Raw genomic sequence first — 21,367 nt, forward strand, 5'->3', positions numbered from 1 at the left:
TTTAAAAAATAATTCTTAAGCTCATGTAAATTAAAAGAACATACTACATACATATGTAAAACTACTTTTCATAAACAAGAGTTTTAATTTTAAGAGTATACTATAAAAATTAAAGAACTTTTACAAGACAATAAAGATAAAAGATTTTCAACAAAATCGACGCTAATACTGCTGGGTAATATAAAGTAGAAAAAAGTGCCTTAAAATAAGAGCTAATCACATTCATCCCCCTTATTCTTATCAAAGTGTAAAAAGTTATACCACCCTTATTATCCGCATCATCCCATTTATGTGGTGTACAGAACTGTAATCAAATTTTCAACAGCAAAAAATAATACTGAACTTTTCTAACTAAAAATTAACTTTTCTAACAGTCTGACGAGAAAGTAAAACCATTTCATCCAGTCTTTCCCCTTCTTAAGAGAATTAAATGGGAAAGGATTATTTCGAAAATAATTGCATCAATTGGTCCTCATTCTTTTGCAAAAAGTTTCCATGCATTTTGTGCAAAAAGCTTCGCTTGTTAGAAAACTTTTACCCCCCATTCACCCTGAATTTGGTCAAATATTCCTTCAATCCTTTGGACATAGATAGACCATATATGTACGCGTACATATAGCCCCGAGAAAAGTGCTCACACACACAAAGTGTGTCCACAAGAAATCTTTTGAGGGTTGTGTGAGTAAAAAAAAAATATCCGAAGCCCATTGCCGAAGGGATGGTCAAAATCTCTCCGTGTGGATGGGTAAAAGTGCGCCCCTTTCTGAGGGGTGCAAAACTGTGAAGAACCACCACATAATAACACCCTTTTATTCACCGTCCAGCGGCTACGAGAAAGAGGGAGCGGGGTTTGTGGAATCTGGAATGCCGAACGGACGGGACGAGGGTTTATCCGTGCTAAATGGTTAGGAACTATTGATTTCTGATTTAATACTCCCCCCTATACCCCGCAATGTGGCCCCCCTCAAAGTATCTCTCTCGGCGATCGGAGACGCAAAAAGGGATCAAGTATCCCCTATTCGGTTGATTTCTTCGCCGCTTGCGTCCCGGAGGGTTTATATCGTATAAGATGGTCCACCATTGGGATATTGTGTATCGAATGACCCCCAATAAAATATATCCGGAGGAGAAGGCAAAAATAGCACATAAAAAATTTACGAGAAGAAAATCTCTCCCACACATGAGATTTCTTTTCCTGACACCCCCCGCACCAAGATGGGGTTTGCTGGCTGCGGGGAAATGGTGATAGATAGCCCAAGTGCAAAATCACAGGACATCAAAAATATTTGGGGATTGGGTGAGGAGGGTGAGGAGATATGTATGTAGGACGCGTTTCCCGGAATAATAAAAATCAAGTGAATTTAATAAAGTTAGCCAGAAATGCAAGAAAAAGTACATTATATCGTAGGGAAATGTAAAAATTCCAGGTTACACTGAATTATCGATTGAGGATTTGCGGGTGAGATGAAGGGGGCAAAAAAATGCAATACATGATCCACGTACCTTCTTGTCTGGCTGCCAGGCACGTCTCCACCGTCGCCATGAGACACAGAATTCCACAGAGAGTCACTTTGGCCACACTCCTGTCCCACCAACCACCGCAAGCACCACCTTTTGGTCCATTGGCCGAAGGTGCCACCACATGGGGAGGCTTTGAATTATTTCGCCTCGATGGCCTCATGTGCAGTCCAGCCATGCGACAATGGTCACCTCTTGAACGGTGAATTGTGACACTTCTTGAGGACACTCCAATGTTTGCTACACCTTCACGTTGACGGCCCTGTGTAGTAGATAAATGCGTTATCAATTGACATGGGGTTAGTCATGCGTGCCACAATTTACTCCCACTAATTACACACATTCACTCAACATTGGGGGTTAAATGACTCAATGTGGAGGCTCCGGGAGGGATGGGATGGGTTGAATCAATCAAGGAGTTTGGTCTTATAGTACATTACACCTCCTCATCACTGCAATTTGTGATTGTGAACCAAAATCAGACAAAACATCTCAAGTTGTAAACCAAAGGGTCATTGCAAAAGTTACCAAATTGGTCCAACATACGGAAGCAATGTGAGATGTATTTTGGAATTTCGAGTGACTTTGGATAAGTGCCAGGTCTAAATGGATCCTACACTTAGCATAAGCTACGTATTTCCGGATATATACTATTTTGGCATTGTTTTCATGTTAGAAATTATTGTGAGAACTTTTTGGCGCAAAGACTAGATAATAATTTGTTCCAAAATGTTTCAAAAATATTTTTCTTTGCTCCTAGTTTATTTTTTGGCTAAACCAAAATTGTTACATATTATTGCTTACATATTTATGTTATGTATCATTTATAAAATGTATATTCAAAAAAAAATCTGGAACCAAATCCCTTAAAATTCTTAAAATTATTTGCAAAAGCTTCCATATTGGCTGAAAAATAAGGCCAAGGTATTTTCATTACCTATACCGCTTATTTTAAGGGATGGAACTTCGGTACAAAGAATAATTTAAACATAGCATACTAACCTAGATATGTATATTTATTTTAGCATTAAATTCTAGAATTAAACTTTTTGTCAATTAAAAATTTATAAAAATATCCAAGAAACATAACAAACGAATAAAATAAAAGCAATTAATTCTCTTTCATTCATACTGTGCTCATTTTGTATCTCATTAAAACTTTCCAATCAGCACAGAACTATAAAACTATTCTTTAAAAAAAAAAAGAATCATTCCCTGGGGACAAAACGATTGACAAAATAACCTCAGTGTCTGCCCCAACTCCGCGGAAAGAAGTCTTTCATGTATAAAATGAAAAGTTTTATCAATTGAGAACCAACTGAATTAATAAAACACCCCCACAGCTTTTATATATCACTGCTATGAAAGAATGTCCACTTCCATCCCACGTGCTTGTGATTTCTATGGAGACAGAATAATTGGCTTTTCTATCCCAAAGTCGCCAGAGGCATTGAGAGAGAGATTCCCCATTCCTGAATACACCGCTCAATCTTATATCGAACTGATGGCACTTCCATCGATTGTGGCCAGAGTATTGATACAATATTACGCGTGCCCCCGTGTAGAGCTATATGCTGTGTCTTTTTTTTTATTCTTCATACCCAACATGCCTACATCTCTGAAGGCTGTCGTGAAATTCTATTTGGCAATTTTTTCACAGATCATATACGAAAAGGAGGAACAAAAAATTCGGGAGAGATAGAGAAATATGTAGCAGAAGGAGAAGTACAGAGTGAAATTATTAGAGGCGACATGTGGTGTATATAAGTTAGACTTGAATTTTTTGCCATCATTCTATTCATTTTACTTTATTTTATGTGTTCCACTCTGGAAAATACACAAACGCCGTATGAAGTCGGAGAATCTTCTCCATTTTTTTTGTGCGCTTACACCCTTTCGCTGGCCGGAGAAAAAACCGATATAATAAAAATGCAATAAAAAAAACCCCAAAAGTTTCTCTTCAGTTGGTCCTGGAAGAGATTGAGGAGTGTTGGTAGTAGAAGAGTAAAAAAAAAGTTCAATCTCCCAGAGTGTGTGAATGATTGTCGAGTGTTGAGCAATTTTCGCAAAATTCAATCTCATTGTTGGCAGACACAATGGAGGGAATTTTTCGGTCTATTCCCCGTGATGGACTCCTTTGGCACTCCTTCGTGAATATTCCATCACAATACGTCAGCTGCAGGGGTAGAGAGAAACCCTTAGGAAGCAGCGAGCTATTGCCTTCCTATATAGCATTTGGGAATGTCACATGAAAAAATGTTTGAAATTGGTCGAATGCATCGAAGCTAGTTGACGTTTTGGCATATAGAGGCGCTGAGTAGTTAGATTGGCAAAGCGCTACATGACGCCATGATGCTTTTTTTGACATAGGTTTTAATATACTTATTAAGAATTATAGAATAGAATAAGGAATTACAGTTCACTGTAGGATATTTCCTTTTTCCACATCCTGTGTCTTTTGCTCTATTTATTTCCAAACTTTCCGGGAAAACGGCAGAAAATTCGAGGAATTACCTACCTAGAATTTAAAATTTTATCTTTCCGTTGCGTTAGCAAAATATTGAATTTTTTAAATTGCCGCCATATTGAATTTTTTGACTTTTATTTAACATTATTTTTTCACGTTTGTTCCTTTTTCCCCACCTTTTAGACTTTCGTAACAATACATTTTGCTTTCAATATCCGTAGCATAAAAAAACATTTCCAATGTATTTTTTTTAAAATAAAAATTTTTAGTCGAATAATTTAATATTGCATGCATGGAATGGAACGAGCAATGCATCATCGATAGAATTCACAAGAGTATTCCATTCTAATTGGAATTAAATGAAATATTTTTTGGAAACTTTGTCAGCCATTTCCGATTCATTTTCAAATATTTTTCAATAGTTTGCATATATGTAAATGCATTCTCTTCTGCGGGGGACAAAGTTCACATTTTCAAGGGGGGCGGTGGTGGTTTTGTATATTTTTGCAACATACACAAACTCCCAAAAAATGGAAATGAATGGGAAACGAAATGCCCATATTGATTTATTTGTGCGAAAGAGAAGTTTTTAATTAAATGAAATCGTTTTGATTTTGTCTGTATTTTATTCAATTTAACTTGATGTAGGTCTTGTGATTCTATATATACATAAAAAAACCGATATATGATCAACTTCAATATCTTTTCCTTCTCCCCCACATCTGATATGTGATTGATGAATGCATTGAGTGCAACTTGTGCTGATTTTATAATTCTATTTCTACCCCTATGTCTCTCTTAATAACATTAAAAGCTCTAACATGAATTGGGGGTGAGTGTATGCGGTGGCAGGGTGGGTAAGGGAGGGAGAGGTTGTAGGTCGGTGGTAGAGTGAATAGAATCCCGGCTTTTGCCAGAGTATCCAATTAAAACAGATCAAAACTTAAGTCGTAACTGGGAGTATAAACTGTTTAGAATGGCGAATGGAGGTATGAGGGAAGTCGTCCTTTTGTAGCAAATGTCGTCTGACTATTTTGCAAATGGGATTTCTCGTGTTGAGTCGTCGAAAGGAGGAGTGTGGGCTTTCGCCAGAATCCCTAATACCTGGGGTATTACAAACACACAACTTTCCCTATAATCGCTCATTACAAATTGTATGCACAGAGTGTCGCATTTAGTTTTGGAATTTTGTCAATCTTTGGGGCCGTTAATTTAGCAATTATGGAAATTGAATGGCAAAGAACACGAGGGTGGAAAACCATAAGACAATCTCCCACAAGAACTTACTCCATTGAGTGGAAAAGTAAATCCGAAAATGGGGCGGGCAGCTAATCACTTGGAAAACATGGATGTTAATGATTACTTTTTGATTTTGTCTTGACTATCGTCAATTTAAAAGTATTACAATAAATTAAGATATTGAAATAAATTTCCCGAGTCATCGCTGGAATAATTGAAGAACTTTTTTTTCTCAATATTTTATGGAAATCAATGGAAATTAATTCAGTAAAAAATTTTAAACTCTTCTATCTGGAAATATTTCATCCCGTCTTTACAAAAAGAACTTATTTTTGAACATTTCCAGCGGAATATAAATCCCAAAAGTTCTTTTCTGTAATTTAAAAAATCCCTCAAAGAATTCAGTGTTGAATTCGAAGAATAAATCAATGAGAAAATTTATGTTCCAACGTTTGTGTAGCACACAGGTTTCGTGGAAAATTCAGAGAATGTAGATCGTAGTCTCAATTTCAATTCAGAGACATTTATCATGGTGATTCTCTGGGAGATAACTCAGCCCAATGGGCAGAAAAAAATATCAACCAACTTGCGGTGGACCACTGAAGAAATGAGAGCGCGCGGAAACAAATCGATGGCAAGAAGAGATGTTCAAACACGAGAAGCCTGAGGAAGAAAAGTGTGTCGCCAATGAAGAATTATCGTGATTTGCTTTGAACGTTTGGCGGACAAAATATCGTGATTACAATGGGTGATTCTCCTTGTTTGTTCAACTTGTCGGCGGATCATTCAGCAAGAACCCGCGCGCCGTGTGGTTGTGGTACTACACTTGGCTGTCGCGAGGGGAGGACATCATCGCGAGATCATGCCGTGGAATTATATATATAGACAAGATGCGGCAAAAAGGTGGTGCTTCGGTATACGAATGACACGGAATGGGGCACAAAAAGGAAGGAAAGGTTGTTAAGAAACGTCGCTACCTTTTGAGCCAACAAAGCAACAGAAGCACACAGAGTCACAGAGGATCGGGAGAACAGTTGGAAGAGGATGAAGGTAAAAAAGATCACTTCTTTTTTTTTCTTATTCTAGAGAGATGTGTGCGGCATTTTGCTTTTTTTATTGCCCTCGCTTCCATCAACTCTTTTGACTCTCATACCTGTCAGATTAACAAGCTATAATAATCACTTGCTCGCAGGGAGTCCCATTTGATTTACTCGGATGTGCTCTCGTTGCCTCTGTCGCATGATTTTCTTAGAAATGAACTCCATATTCCTCCACTCAAGTCTCTTAATCGATTAGTTCGATTGGATTGTAATTAAAATTGCAAATTTTTGAGATAAGTTCTAAATGATGGAGAGTAGAGCAAATAAAATTTGACTATCGGAACGATCAGGTGATGGGCCCGAGATGATCTCAAGCGTGGACAAAATAAATTTTGGATTAACCTGCGCTTGAAATTCAAAGACATCAAATAAGAATAACATTCATCTGCTTCTTTGGCTTTTCTTTCAACTTTCGCCCGTGTTTGAAATTTATCTAACTCAAAGTAAACATTATGCTACCTATGCTATTTAAGTTTTTAAATAAAAGAAAATAATTTCATTGCCTCAGAGAAATTTTTCCTTAAGATTTTCCATTTATTTTCACACAAACTTTATATTAGAAAGTTTCTAAAATTAGAACTTTCTGGTATCATATGATTTAAACTCAATTAAAATTATTGTCCATGATCTAAAAAATCCATAAAAAAAACTTAATTTCTTTGATTGAAATAATTTCAAATGGACGTAATGAGTGTAATTTCTTTTTATTGATTTTTTTGTAAAGTTTTTCCCAAGAAAACTTATAACTTATTACTAAACTAATTAAAAGCCAATCCGGGAAATTCAAACCTACAAAAAATAACACCACTAGCTGGCTATGCTTTCCATCATTGCAGAAGCACATTCTGGAGGGGAATACAAGCTGAAAAAATTATCCTACGACCCTATGCGACAGAAATAAATTTGTTATGCAAAGAAATGCGAGACCAACACGCGTTTGCCTTTAGAAAATGCGGAAGAACCCGCAAATGACGTCCATTCATTTTTCACTCGCAATTATGTGCATGTCCCATAGATTTTCATTCCATCCCCCACACAGTGTGGCCGTAGCTCTTAAGGAAATTTTTTTCTTCTTCCTCCCTTAAATGGTTCTCACACCAAATTCCTCATTAACTAGTAACGGAGCGTCTTGGAGGAAAAAAAATATGCGCACCGCAGAGCTTCAAAGAGAGAGCTTTTCGGAGAGGAAGTAAAGAAAAAAAGCTCACTACGCCGCTGTAAATTGATGGCGAATGGGGTGGATTCGACGCCCAGTCACATGCATAAATAAAAGGACTTAAGCGCACGCGGAGTACTTAATTAATTTATAGCAACTTGCAATTCTTCTTGTGCGCGCCGCGACTACAAAGGGGGGTGAAATGCAAGAAAATCCCCCCGCCCACAAAACTATTAGTGTAATCCAAGAAAATTAAAAAGTTTTTCCATCCATCGACGACTTCATTATTGACAGCAATCCTGTCAATTTAAATTCTTAATTCTTGCCTCCGTGAAAAAGGAATGTCTTTTGGGTAAGGTGCAATATTTTTTGAGAAAGAAGAAGGGGATGTGAATCCCAAAGTAGGAAAGTTTGATTGTTGCATATTTTAATAAAGACCAACGCGCCGAGATATTAGCGTCATGCTGATGGAAATTTAATTAAGAGGGTATGTTGTACAAAAACACTGGAAATTTACGTCTACCCTAATTAATCAATTAAATATTAATAAAATAGTCCACAGGAGTGTTTTTCTTAAGTGACTTTTATGTGCAATAAGATCCCGGGAGAGAGCATATTGCGAAAGTGAATTGGATGCGAGAGACAGCAGCTATGGGGGAAGAATTAAGTGCTCTGGGGGAAGGTGAATTGGAATTTATGAGAGAGGTTAGAGAACTGTCAGTATGGAGAGAAAAGCGAGCTCATGAAGTGTCATTAACTCCTTAACTGTCAAAAATATGACAGAACCTAACTTCATCTAAAATTATTCTATTAAAACTATAAATCTACTCGGCTTACAAAGCTCTTTTAAAATATTAATTTAAATTTCTTGAGCACTAAGAAAAGAAGAAAACTTTTAAGAAAATTGTTTTCAGAACTGCAAAAAAAAGTGTTTGAATTTAATTTTTTTAAACCTTCTTTTCTGCATGAGAATAAAATCCAAAAGACCTGTATATTGCATAAAAGAAATGGCGCCCCGGAGAAGAAGGTCAAGTTTGTGGCTATAATTTTCATTTCACTTCCCGCCACATATATCGTCTTCACGCGGAAATAGTGTGGAGGTACACACTGGAGCAGGGAAATTATTCAAATTAGTCCGACAGTATTTTAACTTAATGGTCACACGGCCCAACTCCCAGAAAGGCGCCCACGCGTGACACAGCACTTTAGCATTTTATTCTAGAGTGTTTTGTTGAGTGACGGTGTAACAAAACAGCGGACACATTCAAATTTTCGATGGGATTTGTAGTTCCCCATATCGCAGTGCTATGAGTATAAAATTCCCCCCGCAAATAACAATAAAAGCTCTCGGAAATGGTCTCGAATGGATCAAACATGGGCATTTCACCATGTCACACTAATCAATATAAACCATTCCACATTAATTTCATGTGCCATAGGGTTCTCCATGATAGAGGTGGAGGTTCGGAATTTGAAAGTATTTTTTTTTTGTTAAATTTTTCAGTTTGTTCCAAGAGTGGGCTGGACCCCTCTATTGATGCATCACATTCAGGGTGGGTTCACCAGATAATGTAGCTAAATTTATTAGAATTTTGACTTTTACCAGTAATTTCCACAAATTCCACAATACTGGTGGGCACTCTAAATGGTCACATTTATTGGAATTTGCATATTTTATTTGATATTGTGCTCATTGAGTTGAGCAGCAAATTTGTTGAATATTAAAACACACACATCAAAGGAGCAAAAATGACTCATTTTCTATACTAAAATATTGGAAATTTATTGATTACAGAATAAACATAAAAAGTTTACAATAATTATATTTCAAATTCTAACAACTGTTCTATTCTGATAACATTAGCATTAATGAAATAACATTTATTTAAATAGTTTGTGAAAATTTATTTTGAATTTATCCAAATTATTCATTTATTTGCATGGATGACATTTATTTTGACAACTTTTAAAATCAAATGTCAACAATTGACATTTATAGAACTATCTTTTGACATTTGTTGCTGTCAAAAACTAACGTAAAATGATTGATAAATTTAACATCTCTCAAGCAAAATTAAATATAATGTTCAAATCTAAAATCAAACTGTTATCAAAATTTGAAATAGACAAATTTAATTTATTCTTCCTTTAAAATTTTTTCAGTAGTTGACATCTGTCTAATTTTGACAACACTGTCAAACACCATTTGAATTTATGAAACGTTCAAAGCAAATTATCCCTTTCCATGCAAAAAATTGAAATTCAATTAATTCTATGCACCCGTCAGTAGCATAAAAGCGATACCTGAAACACACAAAGAAAATTAAAACGATTTCAATTACTAATTGAAAATCAAAAAAAAATTGAGGCATGGCAAAAAGTGCACAAATATGCTGGAAATTAATTAAACTGTCGTAATTTGAGGTAGTATTTCCCCAATACTGCGGGGTAGCACGATCATTAAGGTGTGTTGTGTGGGAAATCAATTGGAAAGAAATGCTAAATTGAGTTGAGAACAAAATATGGATATATTTCGAATTATTTTCACGAAATGGGGCGGCAAATTTCATTCTCCACATTCCCCCAATCACAACTCCCACTTTTAAAGAACACCCTACCGCCTTCCCCCGCACACCCCTAAAAGGAAAATTCTACCCAGTGACCTGCACAGTGAAAAGACTTTTAAACTTTGTGCACACACGAAGGAAATTTGCTAGAACAATCCCGGAAAAGTATGACGAATGTGCTCCGATTTTCAATGGCAAAATTTTCAGCAAGTCCTAGCCGTTAGGTGCGAGATGGAGGTTCGAGAGTATCGGGTGTAGTTATTACTTAACTTGAGAATTTATTCGCGTGCAAACACACATACAGTCTCCATGAAAATTAATCGCCCAACTTTCCAACAAACGACATTAATTTGTTCCACTTCAGTAGCGAAATACCAACCGACATCGCGATATATTCCAGATCCGGAAAAAGGGAGGCAATGTGGGGAGAATCCTTATAAACCACCCCTTTGTGTGTGTGCTCCCACCCTGGGAAAAATACAGTGAAATTTCGTGAAACGAGGATAATCTGAAACTTTGGGATTTTCTCACAACACTCACTGTTCAAGAATGAACATGAATTGTTAGCACTTCTAAAGTGCATTCCTCCCAAAATAAGTAAGCCCATAGAAACTTCCAAAAAGTCCAGAGTACTCCCAGAGTACATTCCTCCCAAAGTTATTATGTCCCATAGTAACTCCCAAAAATCCAAAGTACTTCCAGAGTACGTCATTCCCCAAATCAATAGTCATATCGTTTGCAAATTAACAACAGAATTTGCAAGCTTTGTGTCTTTTGCATTTCCTTTGCACCTTGCACTAACCCAAATTAGTTGTAAGCATTTTCCCCCACTCTCAGTGGGACCAAAACCCAGTGTACAAAAATTGTATAAATAGGTTAAGATTTTTTAATAAAACATGCATTCCACCAGGAAGGTTCTTTTGATTCCCTTCCACCTCCAGGCTAGGCCTGGAGAGACCATAAGCGCAAATACCCATTTGCTGCTTTTCGCCAAAACCCACCGGCGAAACCAAGTACTCAAGGAAGTATCTTGGCTGGGATAAAATTCTCTGCGAGGCAGCTTCAAAGCGCCCAATCACGCTACGAGTGGCCCCTTTCCAGTAAGGAGCCTTGTCATTTGACATACCGATGGACCAATCATCCTAGCGTGTTTGAAGGCATAAGTCCTCCATAGAGATAAATTTCCCCCCAAAACTACCTTGAGGAAAGACCTGAGTTACACAAGGAACTTCTCGACTGGATAAGCCGAGATTTTTCTTGGTGTTTTTGTTAAGTGAATTTATTCCTTAACAAAATGGTCCTTCGAGCCGGATGGCTATGCAAATAGTCGTCCGGCCCGGATGTAAAAGAATCAAGTCTTCATCATCCATCCCATTCCAAATCCCATTCCAAATCCCATACGAAGAAAGCTGTTCTACACTACAATGGTTCATCAGTCAACACCCTACAAGCAGACATCCCATCCCGAGGAAAGGTCTACAACATCCCAGATGACATCTACAGCGATTGATTCTACTCACCCCCTTCTCGTTGATGTACAGCCATTCTACGGAAGAATACAACATTAGAGACAGCAGAACAGAAAAGTATGGGAAACCCACAGACCATACCACACAGTACTCACGAAATCAACCGTCTACCAAAACTGACGCCCTACATGGACCACCATCTTCAACCAGATCAGCACTGATGGCCCATACACTCCAACCCTCCATGCTCTAAGTCCAAGAGAGCGTCCCCCAGATGGCTGACACCAGCTCCAGCATCTGACAATCCACAACTCATTGCTCTGAGGTCCAGAAAGAGCAAACACCAAGGCGTCAGCAGAGATGACATCCCTCAGATGTGTGACACCAGCTTCAGCATCTGCCTCTTCCATTCACCATTCCCATACTCTGAGTCCAGAAAGAGTATCTCCAAGATGTCTACAGAGATGACATCTTACAGATGAACGACATCAGCATCCTCATCTGTACCCCATCACACCATACAGTCCGCTCCTCCAGTCCAACCGTGCTTTAGTCCAAACAGAGCACTTCTCAGATGGATGACATCAGTTTCAGCATCTGATCCCAATCAACTCGTTTCTCCATTGCTCTATAGTCAACCATCAGAGCATACGTTGCGCCATGTCCAGCCACGGCACAGCAACCTCCTTTGAGATATATCCGTTTGCATCCAATTCCATTGCTCTTCCATCCAGATGAGAGCAAAAACAATCCAATCCAAGGTTGTTCTCCTGAAGATCAGCGATACAGCACCCAGCCTGCCAAGGTCCATCTTCATCAATGTATGCATTGACGGCCAACAATGCACTGAGATGTCAAGGGTCCAGTCCAGACGTCTATCCAACTCCAACTCTGCAGAGAAACCCGCAACGGATGTTCTAAATCTCAAAAGAAACACCAACTTAGCAAATGGAGAAGAATCCAAAATCCATCACAATTTCATTCCTGACGTTCCTGTACGTCTCATCCACATCCCCAATGTGCTCAGAACCAAGATGACACCGAGATCCAGCAGCATCCAGAACTGTAGTATTTGCGGCCATCAGCACAGCACATCCACAAACATTCACCACCCGTAAAATGTTTGTCACAATCACTTTCTTCACTGATCCGCGGCGATAGATGAAAATTCTTTGTCACACCACAGCTGAAAAGAATTTATTCTTCACGCACTCACGGGAGAAAAACACCAAATAATATTTTCACGCCACAAAAGAAATATTATTTGCACCAAACACTTCAAATCGCGAGACAGAAATACTGCAAGGGTGCAGTGTCAGCAGTTTGTTCCCATGCAATGAACTCCAAAGAAGACAAAAGAGAAATATCGGCTTACATCACCCACAAATCCATGAAGAACTTTGAAATCAAAATTTATACGCCCAAATGCCGATTAATCCAGATTAAAAGCTCAAATGCTTTTCCACAATTACAAAGTCATATAAGGAAAACATATGACCTACCACAACTCCCAGTTTTGTGTGATCCCACAACAACACAAAACACCGGCTCATGCCAAAGGCTGCATTGTACATTGCGCCTCCACCAAAATGTTATCTTCTCACTACCTGAAGATAAAGCCAGGACAACTTATATCCTGCATAAGGATTGTAGAATCCTTCGAACTTCCAAAGACACCAAAAACACCTGTTTGGAAGTGACAACTCCATCCAACCATCCAAAGAATTTACAACTCTTTGGAAATTATGGCACCAAACTACCAGTCAGCCGCACTTCAAAGCACACTCTTAAGATCTGGAGATCTTACAACATCCAAAAACTCGTCATTGATCCAATCCAAACCACAATGATCATGACACCCGCTCCTGTTTCTCTTCATCATCATAAGAAGTCGGCCAAAACAGTTTCCATCTCAAGCCCGTGCCAAGAAACATCCCTCCCGTTCCAAGATGAGATCATCCCACACCTCAACATGAGACCGCCGCCAAGAAAACCATTGAGGACTCCACGCTTCAACAGCAGAGACTTCCAAAACGACAGAGCTGCTTACCAATAGGGCTCTCAGACCACCAACCAACCCAAAGGCACTCATCAAGCATCCATCTTCCACATCTCATCGCTCCAGTAAAATTACTACCCCTTTTGAAAAAATTTACTATCTCCTTTTAAAAAAAAAATCAAATTGTTAATTGTTAAAGAATCCATAAACCTAAAATACTAACCAATTCCCCTAGGATCCCTACATCCTGACTTATACGTTAAATCCGTAAAACGTATCCGTTCTTGCTGAGATACCAGTATGTTCAAGAATGAACATGAATTGTTAGCACTTCTAAAGTGCATTCCTCCCAAAATAAGTAAGCCCATAGAAACTTCCAAAAAGTCCAGAGTACTCCCAGAGTACATTCCTCCCAAAGTTATTATGTCCCATAGTAACTCCCAAAAATCCAAAGTACTTCCAGAGTACGTCATTCCCCAAATCAATAGTCATATCGTTTGCAAATTAACAACAGAATTTGCAAGCTTTGTGTCTTTTGCATTTCCTTTGCACCTTGCACTAACCCAAATTAGTTGTAAGCATTTTCCCCCACTCTCAGTGGGACCAAAACCCAGTGTACAAAAATTGTATAAATAGGTTAAGATTTTTTAATAAAACATGCATTCCACCAGGAAGGTTCTTTTGATTCCCTTCCACCTCCAGGCTAGGCCTGGAGAGACCATAAGCGCAAATACCCATTTGCTGCTTTTCGCCAAAACCCACCGGCGAAACCAAGTACTCAAGGAAGTATCTTGGCTGGGATAAAATTCTCTGCGAGGCAGCTTCAAAGCGCCCAATCACGCTACGAGTGGCCCCTTTCCAGTAAGGAGCCTTGTCATTTGACATACCGATGGACCAATCATCCTAGCGTGTTTGAAGGCATAAGTCCTCCATAGAGATAAATTTCCCCCCAAAACTACCTTGAGGAAAGACCTGAGTTACACAAGGAACTTCTCGACTGGATAAGCCGAGATTTTTCTTGGTGTTTTTGTTAAGTGAATTTATTCCTTAACACTCACCAAGAGTCCTTTACCCGCACATATTGGGATACACAGGAAGAGGAAAAGAATATCTCCCGAAGGAGGTGGGAAATGGGAATTTTTCCCAAGAGAAATTTCTCACCAGTTTCAATTGAATTTCTGTAAGAATTAGTGCTAAACATAAACTTGCCCATGGAACTTTCACCCACGTAAGACGTGAAGAGCTTCTAGAGCTGGGATTCTTTAGATAACCACGGAGGAAAATTATATATAGCGTATAACTTGCTAATGATTTATTTTACTTTTTAAGTAAATTACCTTCAGTTTTAGTTAAAATTTTTGAAAATATTACAAGCACTTGTTCTAATAAAAGTCTGTAGATTTTTCATAAACTACCCTTCAAAAATTCTAAGCGTAAAGAGAACTTTTCAGCCTTTTCATCTCAATTCCATAAGCTATATTTCCACAGAACCCCGTCAATAAAAGCACAATTCGCCAACAAAAATGAGCTACAGTAGAAATGCGAGAAAGGAAGTAATAAAAAAGTCAATTAAAATTTTTAATAAACATCGTCAAATATTTTTTAATAAAAGGATTCTATTGATAGAATTACATAGAGCTTTTTTGCTGCTATGAGTAGCTCAAACATCCCGAAAAAAAGCTCAAAAAACTTTCCATTCATACCCAGCAGATAAAGGCTCACCCAGAGTTATATCCTGAAAAATTCCATCCCAGATTTTCCAATGGATTTTCCGCACACCCACACTCATCCCAAATCCATCGTCATTCTATGCAGTGTGCGGAAATCGACGAAGAGTTTGCAATAAATTTTAATATTTCCACCCAACACCTCCCGTCCCCCACCCCGCCCATGGGGATCTATTTCAGTGTGAATTTTTGTCCCAACCCCCTGATGCCAGAGGGGGGGGGGTGAGGGAAACTTTTTTATCTCGGTGTATTTTTTTCGAAACTTTCCCAGACGATAATATTAAAAATTCTTTTTTCAACTCACACGCCGGAAAAAATTTTCACAGAGACACTTTGAACTCCAAAGCCACCCCCTTATCGCTATTTTTTTTTTCATTTAAAAAGCTATGCCCACCCCCGTGTACTTTTGCACCTTTAGTCCACCCCGTGGCGGCACCTGCCACACCCACGGGGGTATCATCACTATTTCACGTTATCATATATATCACCACCGATATATTATAAAATAAAGTGACTTTTCCAGTATTTAATAAATTTTTCAAACTTTTATTAATTTCCTGTTGTAGCAGACGCTCTCGGGGAGCTTTTGGCACAGAAAAACTTTTTCGTGTTCACGGTGCTTGGTAAGTTTTCTCACCCAAAACCCACCCTCATCGTGCTTTTTTTCTTGCACTTTTCAGCTACTTCTCCGCGACTCCCCCGCACTTTTGCCATCACTTTGGCTTGGAGAAAAATGTCCCACTTTATAGTTCATAAATCGTCTTTTTTTTCTCGCTCCTTTCTATTTACCCCGCAGGAGACATTTATAATTATACAGCAATGGTTTTGTGTAAACTGGTGTCACGCTATTTGCACTGTGGAATAAATTATTTCGTAAATAAAACGAAATTTGAGAAGAAAAATAATTAAGGAGTGTGTCTTGGTTAGAAAAATAAAATAGTGTAGCACAATGCGCCATCTGGATGACGTAGATACGAGGTAATATAATAAATTGTTAGTTAAACTAATATTTGAAACACAAAGATGATGAATATTTATTCAAGAAATTAATTAACTTCCATTAGTTTCTTTTGCATAGTTTTATGAGTTTTATCAGAAAGCATAAAGAGGAAGAATTTGCATTTTATTCTTTTTCTTGAAAATATATTTTCTTTACCAAGAATAATATAAATTAGTGCGCCATCTATGTGAGGAAACAATTTCCTCAAATTAGCAGTATTTTTTTCAGACTGTATACGATTTAACCACAATGATGCTCCCAAATTAAGCAAGTTTTTTTTTTTAAGTGGAAAAGAAAATCTCAAAAGAGTGATGTGTCCATAGCATTGTCGTACAAATAAAATTTCCTTAAGAACTCGAGAGAAATAATGAAAAGCTCCCCTGAGGCTCTTTCAACGAGATTTTCCATTTCCCGCGAAACAAACCCAAAATGAGAGGACAAAAAATTCCACCAAAGACGGACCTTTGTGAGTTTCCCAGGAAATTCCTCAATTGTGACTCTATGTTGCTCTATGTATTCTATACATAGTATGAGAGAGAATATGGTGAAAAAAAAAGCAGAACAAGAGGAGACAATTTTTAGCATTTCTCCAAATGAAAAATCTCACTGTGACCAAGCACACAAATTTCCCATGAGAGCTGGCTGGAGGAGCAGAGAAATCTTGACAATTTTAATTGGCCACCTCGCAATTTTTCCACTGCAATGAACATTGGACAAGAAAATGCAAATGAGAGAGACTGAGAGGTACACGATCTTCATTAAGAGGACGTTTTTTTCTTCTTTATGGAGTTATTTTATTTATTTTTTTATTTTCCTGCAAAGGCATGGCAGAATTTATGCTTGCAGAAGGTATTTTGAAGCGAAAGTGTAGCAATTTTAATTGATATTTCAGATACTTTAATTGGGTGTTTGGACCGCACACCACCAGCATGAGGACGCCCAGGAATGGTGAGAAATATCAAATGTCAAAAGCCAAAAATATTCGTATAGGATTTCATTTTGCCATTCTGTGTGGTGGAATTGCACGCAGAAATGGGTTTTGCTGAAGACGACAGAGCAATATTTCATAAAATGTATATACTGCCAAGATGAAAATATTTATTTTCCTTCAACGGCAGAAAATTGCGAAAACTCTCACACACACCATTTTCAATACATAAAGTTCTCGTTTGCCCTCTTCCCGTCTCCGGGGGCACTTTTCACAATTTTCTACTCTTAATTTTAAAGACACAGGAAAATAGCATTTTATGTGCCTCTTCTGCATCCCATTCACCACATCCGCGCGGCACTACCACCACCCGGGAGTGAGGAATGGAGCAATTTGTGCCAGAGCAAGAGGAGCTTCTGCACAAATTGCAATCGAAAACATGAATTAAGCACAAAAGCCAGATGGAAATTCCGCATTCGCATGGATGACAACGATGATGATGAAAATCAACTCAAATGAATTTAAGAGCGATGCAAAGAAGAAACATTTCTCCGCCATTCACAAAATAAACCACCCACTTTGTGGCGGAAACTTCATTAGAATTTCTCTCATTTCCCTGCGTATGGGCATTTTCCATGACTTTATACAAAATTATATATTTTCTGCACATTCACGCTTTTGTACACACAAAAAAAAAACATTCCCCTCTGCTCTTTCACTTTCTTCTACGGCAAATTTCAATAATCCATCACGAATTTGCCTTAATTTTGTGTATCGAATCAATAAATGAATCAATAAACCTTTTACTCTTTTCAATCTGTTGTTGGCACATTGTGCAAGTTGGTGAGGCCAATCTGAGGGAATTTTTTTCTCTTAGAATTTGTGCGATAATGGAAAATTATTGTGCAAAGTGGGTAATTTCTGTGCAATTTTCTTGTATAAAAAGCTAAAAAAAATGTTGATAAAAAGGCCAGAAATTGAGAAAGTAAAATTATTTTGTTGATTTTATTATTGCAAAATATTTTAGGAATAAAAGAAAATTGAAAAACTTTTTTCAATAGTTTATTAGGTGGAAAGGAGTGTACAAAAGAGCTCAATTTAATTTAATTAAATATCGGGAAAGAAAATAGAATGGAAAAATGTGAAATAGGAAAGTTGGAAAATGTTTGGGAAAAGGGGTGTAATTTTTTTTTTTAAATAAAACTACTTATTAGGCAATTTAGGAAATTTTAATGATGAACTCTTTGAGAAAAATTAAAAAGATTGTTGCAATATTTTTCAAACAAAAATTCTAATAAAATCCTTAAAATTTAAAATATTCGATTATAGCTAACGCTAAGACGGCAGCGGCCGCAGAATAAAGACAAACTATACATTTTCATTAAATAAATTTTAATTGAATTAAATTTTCGTATAAAATTTCATAGAATTCAAATTCAAAGAAAACAATGGTAGGGTAATCCTACCCAATTTATGGTTTTGTGAGTCTTCTGTAAGCATTGATAATAAACTTTTTTGTAGTAATAAAAATAGTTTAATATGAATAATTTTACAAATAAAAAGTTAAGTCACCTTTCCCATATTGCTTTTATTCAAACAAACATTTTATTATCAAAACCTCGTAATACTTACTGAGCAAACAAACTTCGCATGTGTGTAATAATTTGATATGAGTAATGATAGAGGAAATTAATTGGAAATTTTATATAAAACAGATTATTTTTACTTGTTCGTTCATTTTTTATGAAAAATATTTAATATATCCAATAGGAATCAGATTAGAATTAATACATAATTCTATTTTATTATTTGTTAATTTATTTTTGGAATTTCTTTCAACAGAAAAAAACAGTCTACTATCATAAAAATCCACGCTGACTTCATTTTTAAGTTCCCTTGCATTCTTATCAGTTATCGCTTCCCACGGCAGAGAAATAGAGACATTGTTTCCCCATGTTATGAATCATAAGGTAATAGATGATAGTGTTCTACGAATTGTATTAACTTTCACTCTGCATATGCCGCACTTAGAGAACAAAAAATTATCCCTATTTGATTTTTTTACTAGAAAGTTTTTTTAAGACACTTAATCAAATTTGAAAAATTGAATTAAGAATCCATTGGTAAAAAATTCAAAAGAGGGGCGCCGTGCCCGTAAAATCAGCCTCTTTAGAAAAGCGAACCCTTCAAAAGAGTTGTCGACCCTCGGCGTTCGGACAAAATGCGGAGGGATTATTTGGAGGGGCTGCAGTTGCATGTGACTGACGCTCTCTGGCCGATGCAATGCAGTGAGACCCTTTTTTCCGCATATCTCGCAACAAAAATACATTTATTTGCTTTTCAAGAGGCCCACATTTTCCAGGTAGGCATTTTTTCTCTCACTTAGAGGGTTCACCGCCACGAGAGTTGCCTTTATTGATTTTATTGCAAAAATTATCATTTTATTGGCCCAGAGAGAGGATTTATGGGGTAAAAAAAATTTGACAGGAGGGGTAAAAACACACACATACACGCATGATAAAAGGAGGTTGAGATAGATTGTTCTTTACCTTGAAATTTCCGCAACACTTGGCCGCCATTATCCCATAGGAGAGTCTTCGCAGGACGAAATAAAAGGAAACGAAAACAAACACCACACACTGGGTTTACAATTGATCAATGCAGTGTCCTTTCCCACCGAATATTATTCTCGTGAAGAATTTTACTTAACAATTCCCACTATCATTGCTCTCTGTCACTCACTACGAGCTGTTTAGCGGGGGGATATTTTGTCGCTACAATCAATAAAATCTCTTTCTCTCTCACGCGAATCTTTATCAATTAGCTGCCTATCCCACTCCCACTGCTTAGCCGTTCAATGGTCCGGTCCCACTCGAACGCACACGCCTGAAGATTCTCGCAAGCTGTCACTTTGCCGCGGAATTCTTTTCGCACCGAGAAACTTCAAAACATTCACTTTGGGAATGTACCCAAATGCAAATTGCACACCGTTGCTCCTTTTTGAGCTGTTCACAAAAGTTCCTTAGATCTTTTCCTTTGGGGGTAGGTTGTGTCCGAAGAAAAAACCTCAAAATCTCAAAGGATCTCACCCTATCTCTCTTCCTCTCCTTTTGCCACAGACTTTTCTTACGACACAGAGAGACACTTCCAAACGCATCGACGGACTTGCACAGACTGACTCGTTCGTCAGACGCGAGCAACTGCCCTGCGTGGAGAAACCTAGAGAATGCCTGCAGATTTCGTAACGCCCCAATGTATCGTGAACCTATAGATGGCACATATTGTGTCGATAATTCTAACTGCCATTTTAAACGTGTAACGGTCATTACGATAGAAAGAGTAGAGTAGCTATGTATTTCTCTTTCTCACTCCTTGCAACTTATCCAATACACCCACCTTATAGCCATATTGCCTATTTTAAGGCGAACATAGAGCAATGGCAGAAATTTAAATGTCGACATATTTACCGGAAATACATCATATTTTGTAATTCCATGGAATCTAGGGAGGGAATTATTTACAAATGAGCTCCAATTGCATATAAAATGACACTTAAAATACTTGACAAGTCACTGGAAAGAGCGTTGCACTTTATAGGGTTTTGTGATTTTGTTTTATATTTTTTAATGCAGATGGTTGATTTATTGGGATGAATTTGTTAATGGGATGATTTATTTTGAATTTTAATTAATTCTATTGATTTTTATATAAGTTTATCGTTTTTCTAAAGTAGTAACTGTTATTTTAAACAGCTTTGACAGCAATAGAATCTGTCACTTTTGAAAACTCTCAATATTATTCTCGAAAAAAGTAATTTAGTAATAAAATTAGAGAAAAAAAAAAACAGGTAAAACACCTTTCACACTTCATAAATTCAAAAAACGTCGACCAAGAAAACATTAATTTAATTTTTACTTTACAGTGAAAAATGAATTTGGTTAATTACAATAGCTGCTACCTTCATAGCAGCTTCTGTGCAACTTGGGCAACGCAATGCGTTCTCAAGGCCTAGTCTGCATTTATGAACTTCCTCACGCGTCTTGGGCGTGTGATTTCTTCTCATTTCTCCTTCGGACAGTGAAGAAATTGCTGCAGAAATTCACGAATGCGTCGCGATTTTTGCATTAATTGACCTTCCATCGCAGAAATTGCTTTTTCTCGCGTCATTTTTCAAACCAAGCGCCATTCAATGGCAGT

General features: G+C 37.5%; 1 protein-coding gene across 2 annotated transcripts in view; it reads right to left on the minus strand.

Moving 5' to 3' along the window:
* Positions 1–20,353, minus strand: part of LOC129787100 (uncharacterized) — a 232,590-nt gene extending 212,237 nt beyond the window's left edge. For both annotated transcript variants that reach the window (XM_055822417.1, XM_055822416.1), the window contains exons 1-2: positions 19,720–20,353; positions 1,504–1,780 (exon numbers count right to left, since the gene is read on the minus strand). In XM_055822417.1, the coding sequence (XP_055678392.1) occupies positions 1,504–1,780; positions 19,720–19,749 (307 nt within the window). In that variant the 5' untranslated portion in view covers positions 19,750–20,353. The remainder of the gene's footprint in view (positions 1–1,503; positions 1,781–19,719) is intronic.
* Between the last annotated feature and the right edge of the window lie 1,014 nt (positions 20,354–21,367).

Source organism: Lutzomyia longipalpis, chromosome 1 (assembly GCF_024334085.1).
Source record: "Lutzomyia longipalpis isolate SR_M1_2022 chromosome 1, ASM2433408v1".
NCBI classification, from domain to species: domain Eukaryota; kingdom Metazoa; phylum Arthropoda; class Insecta; order Diptera; family Psychodidae; genus Lutzomyia; species Lutzomyia longipalpis.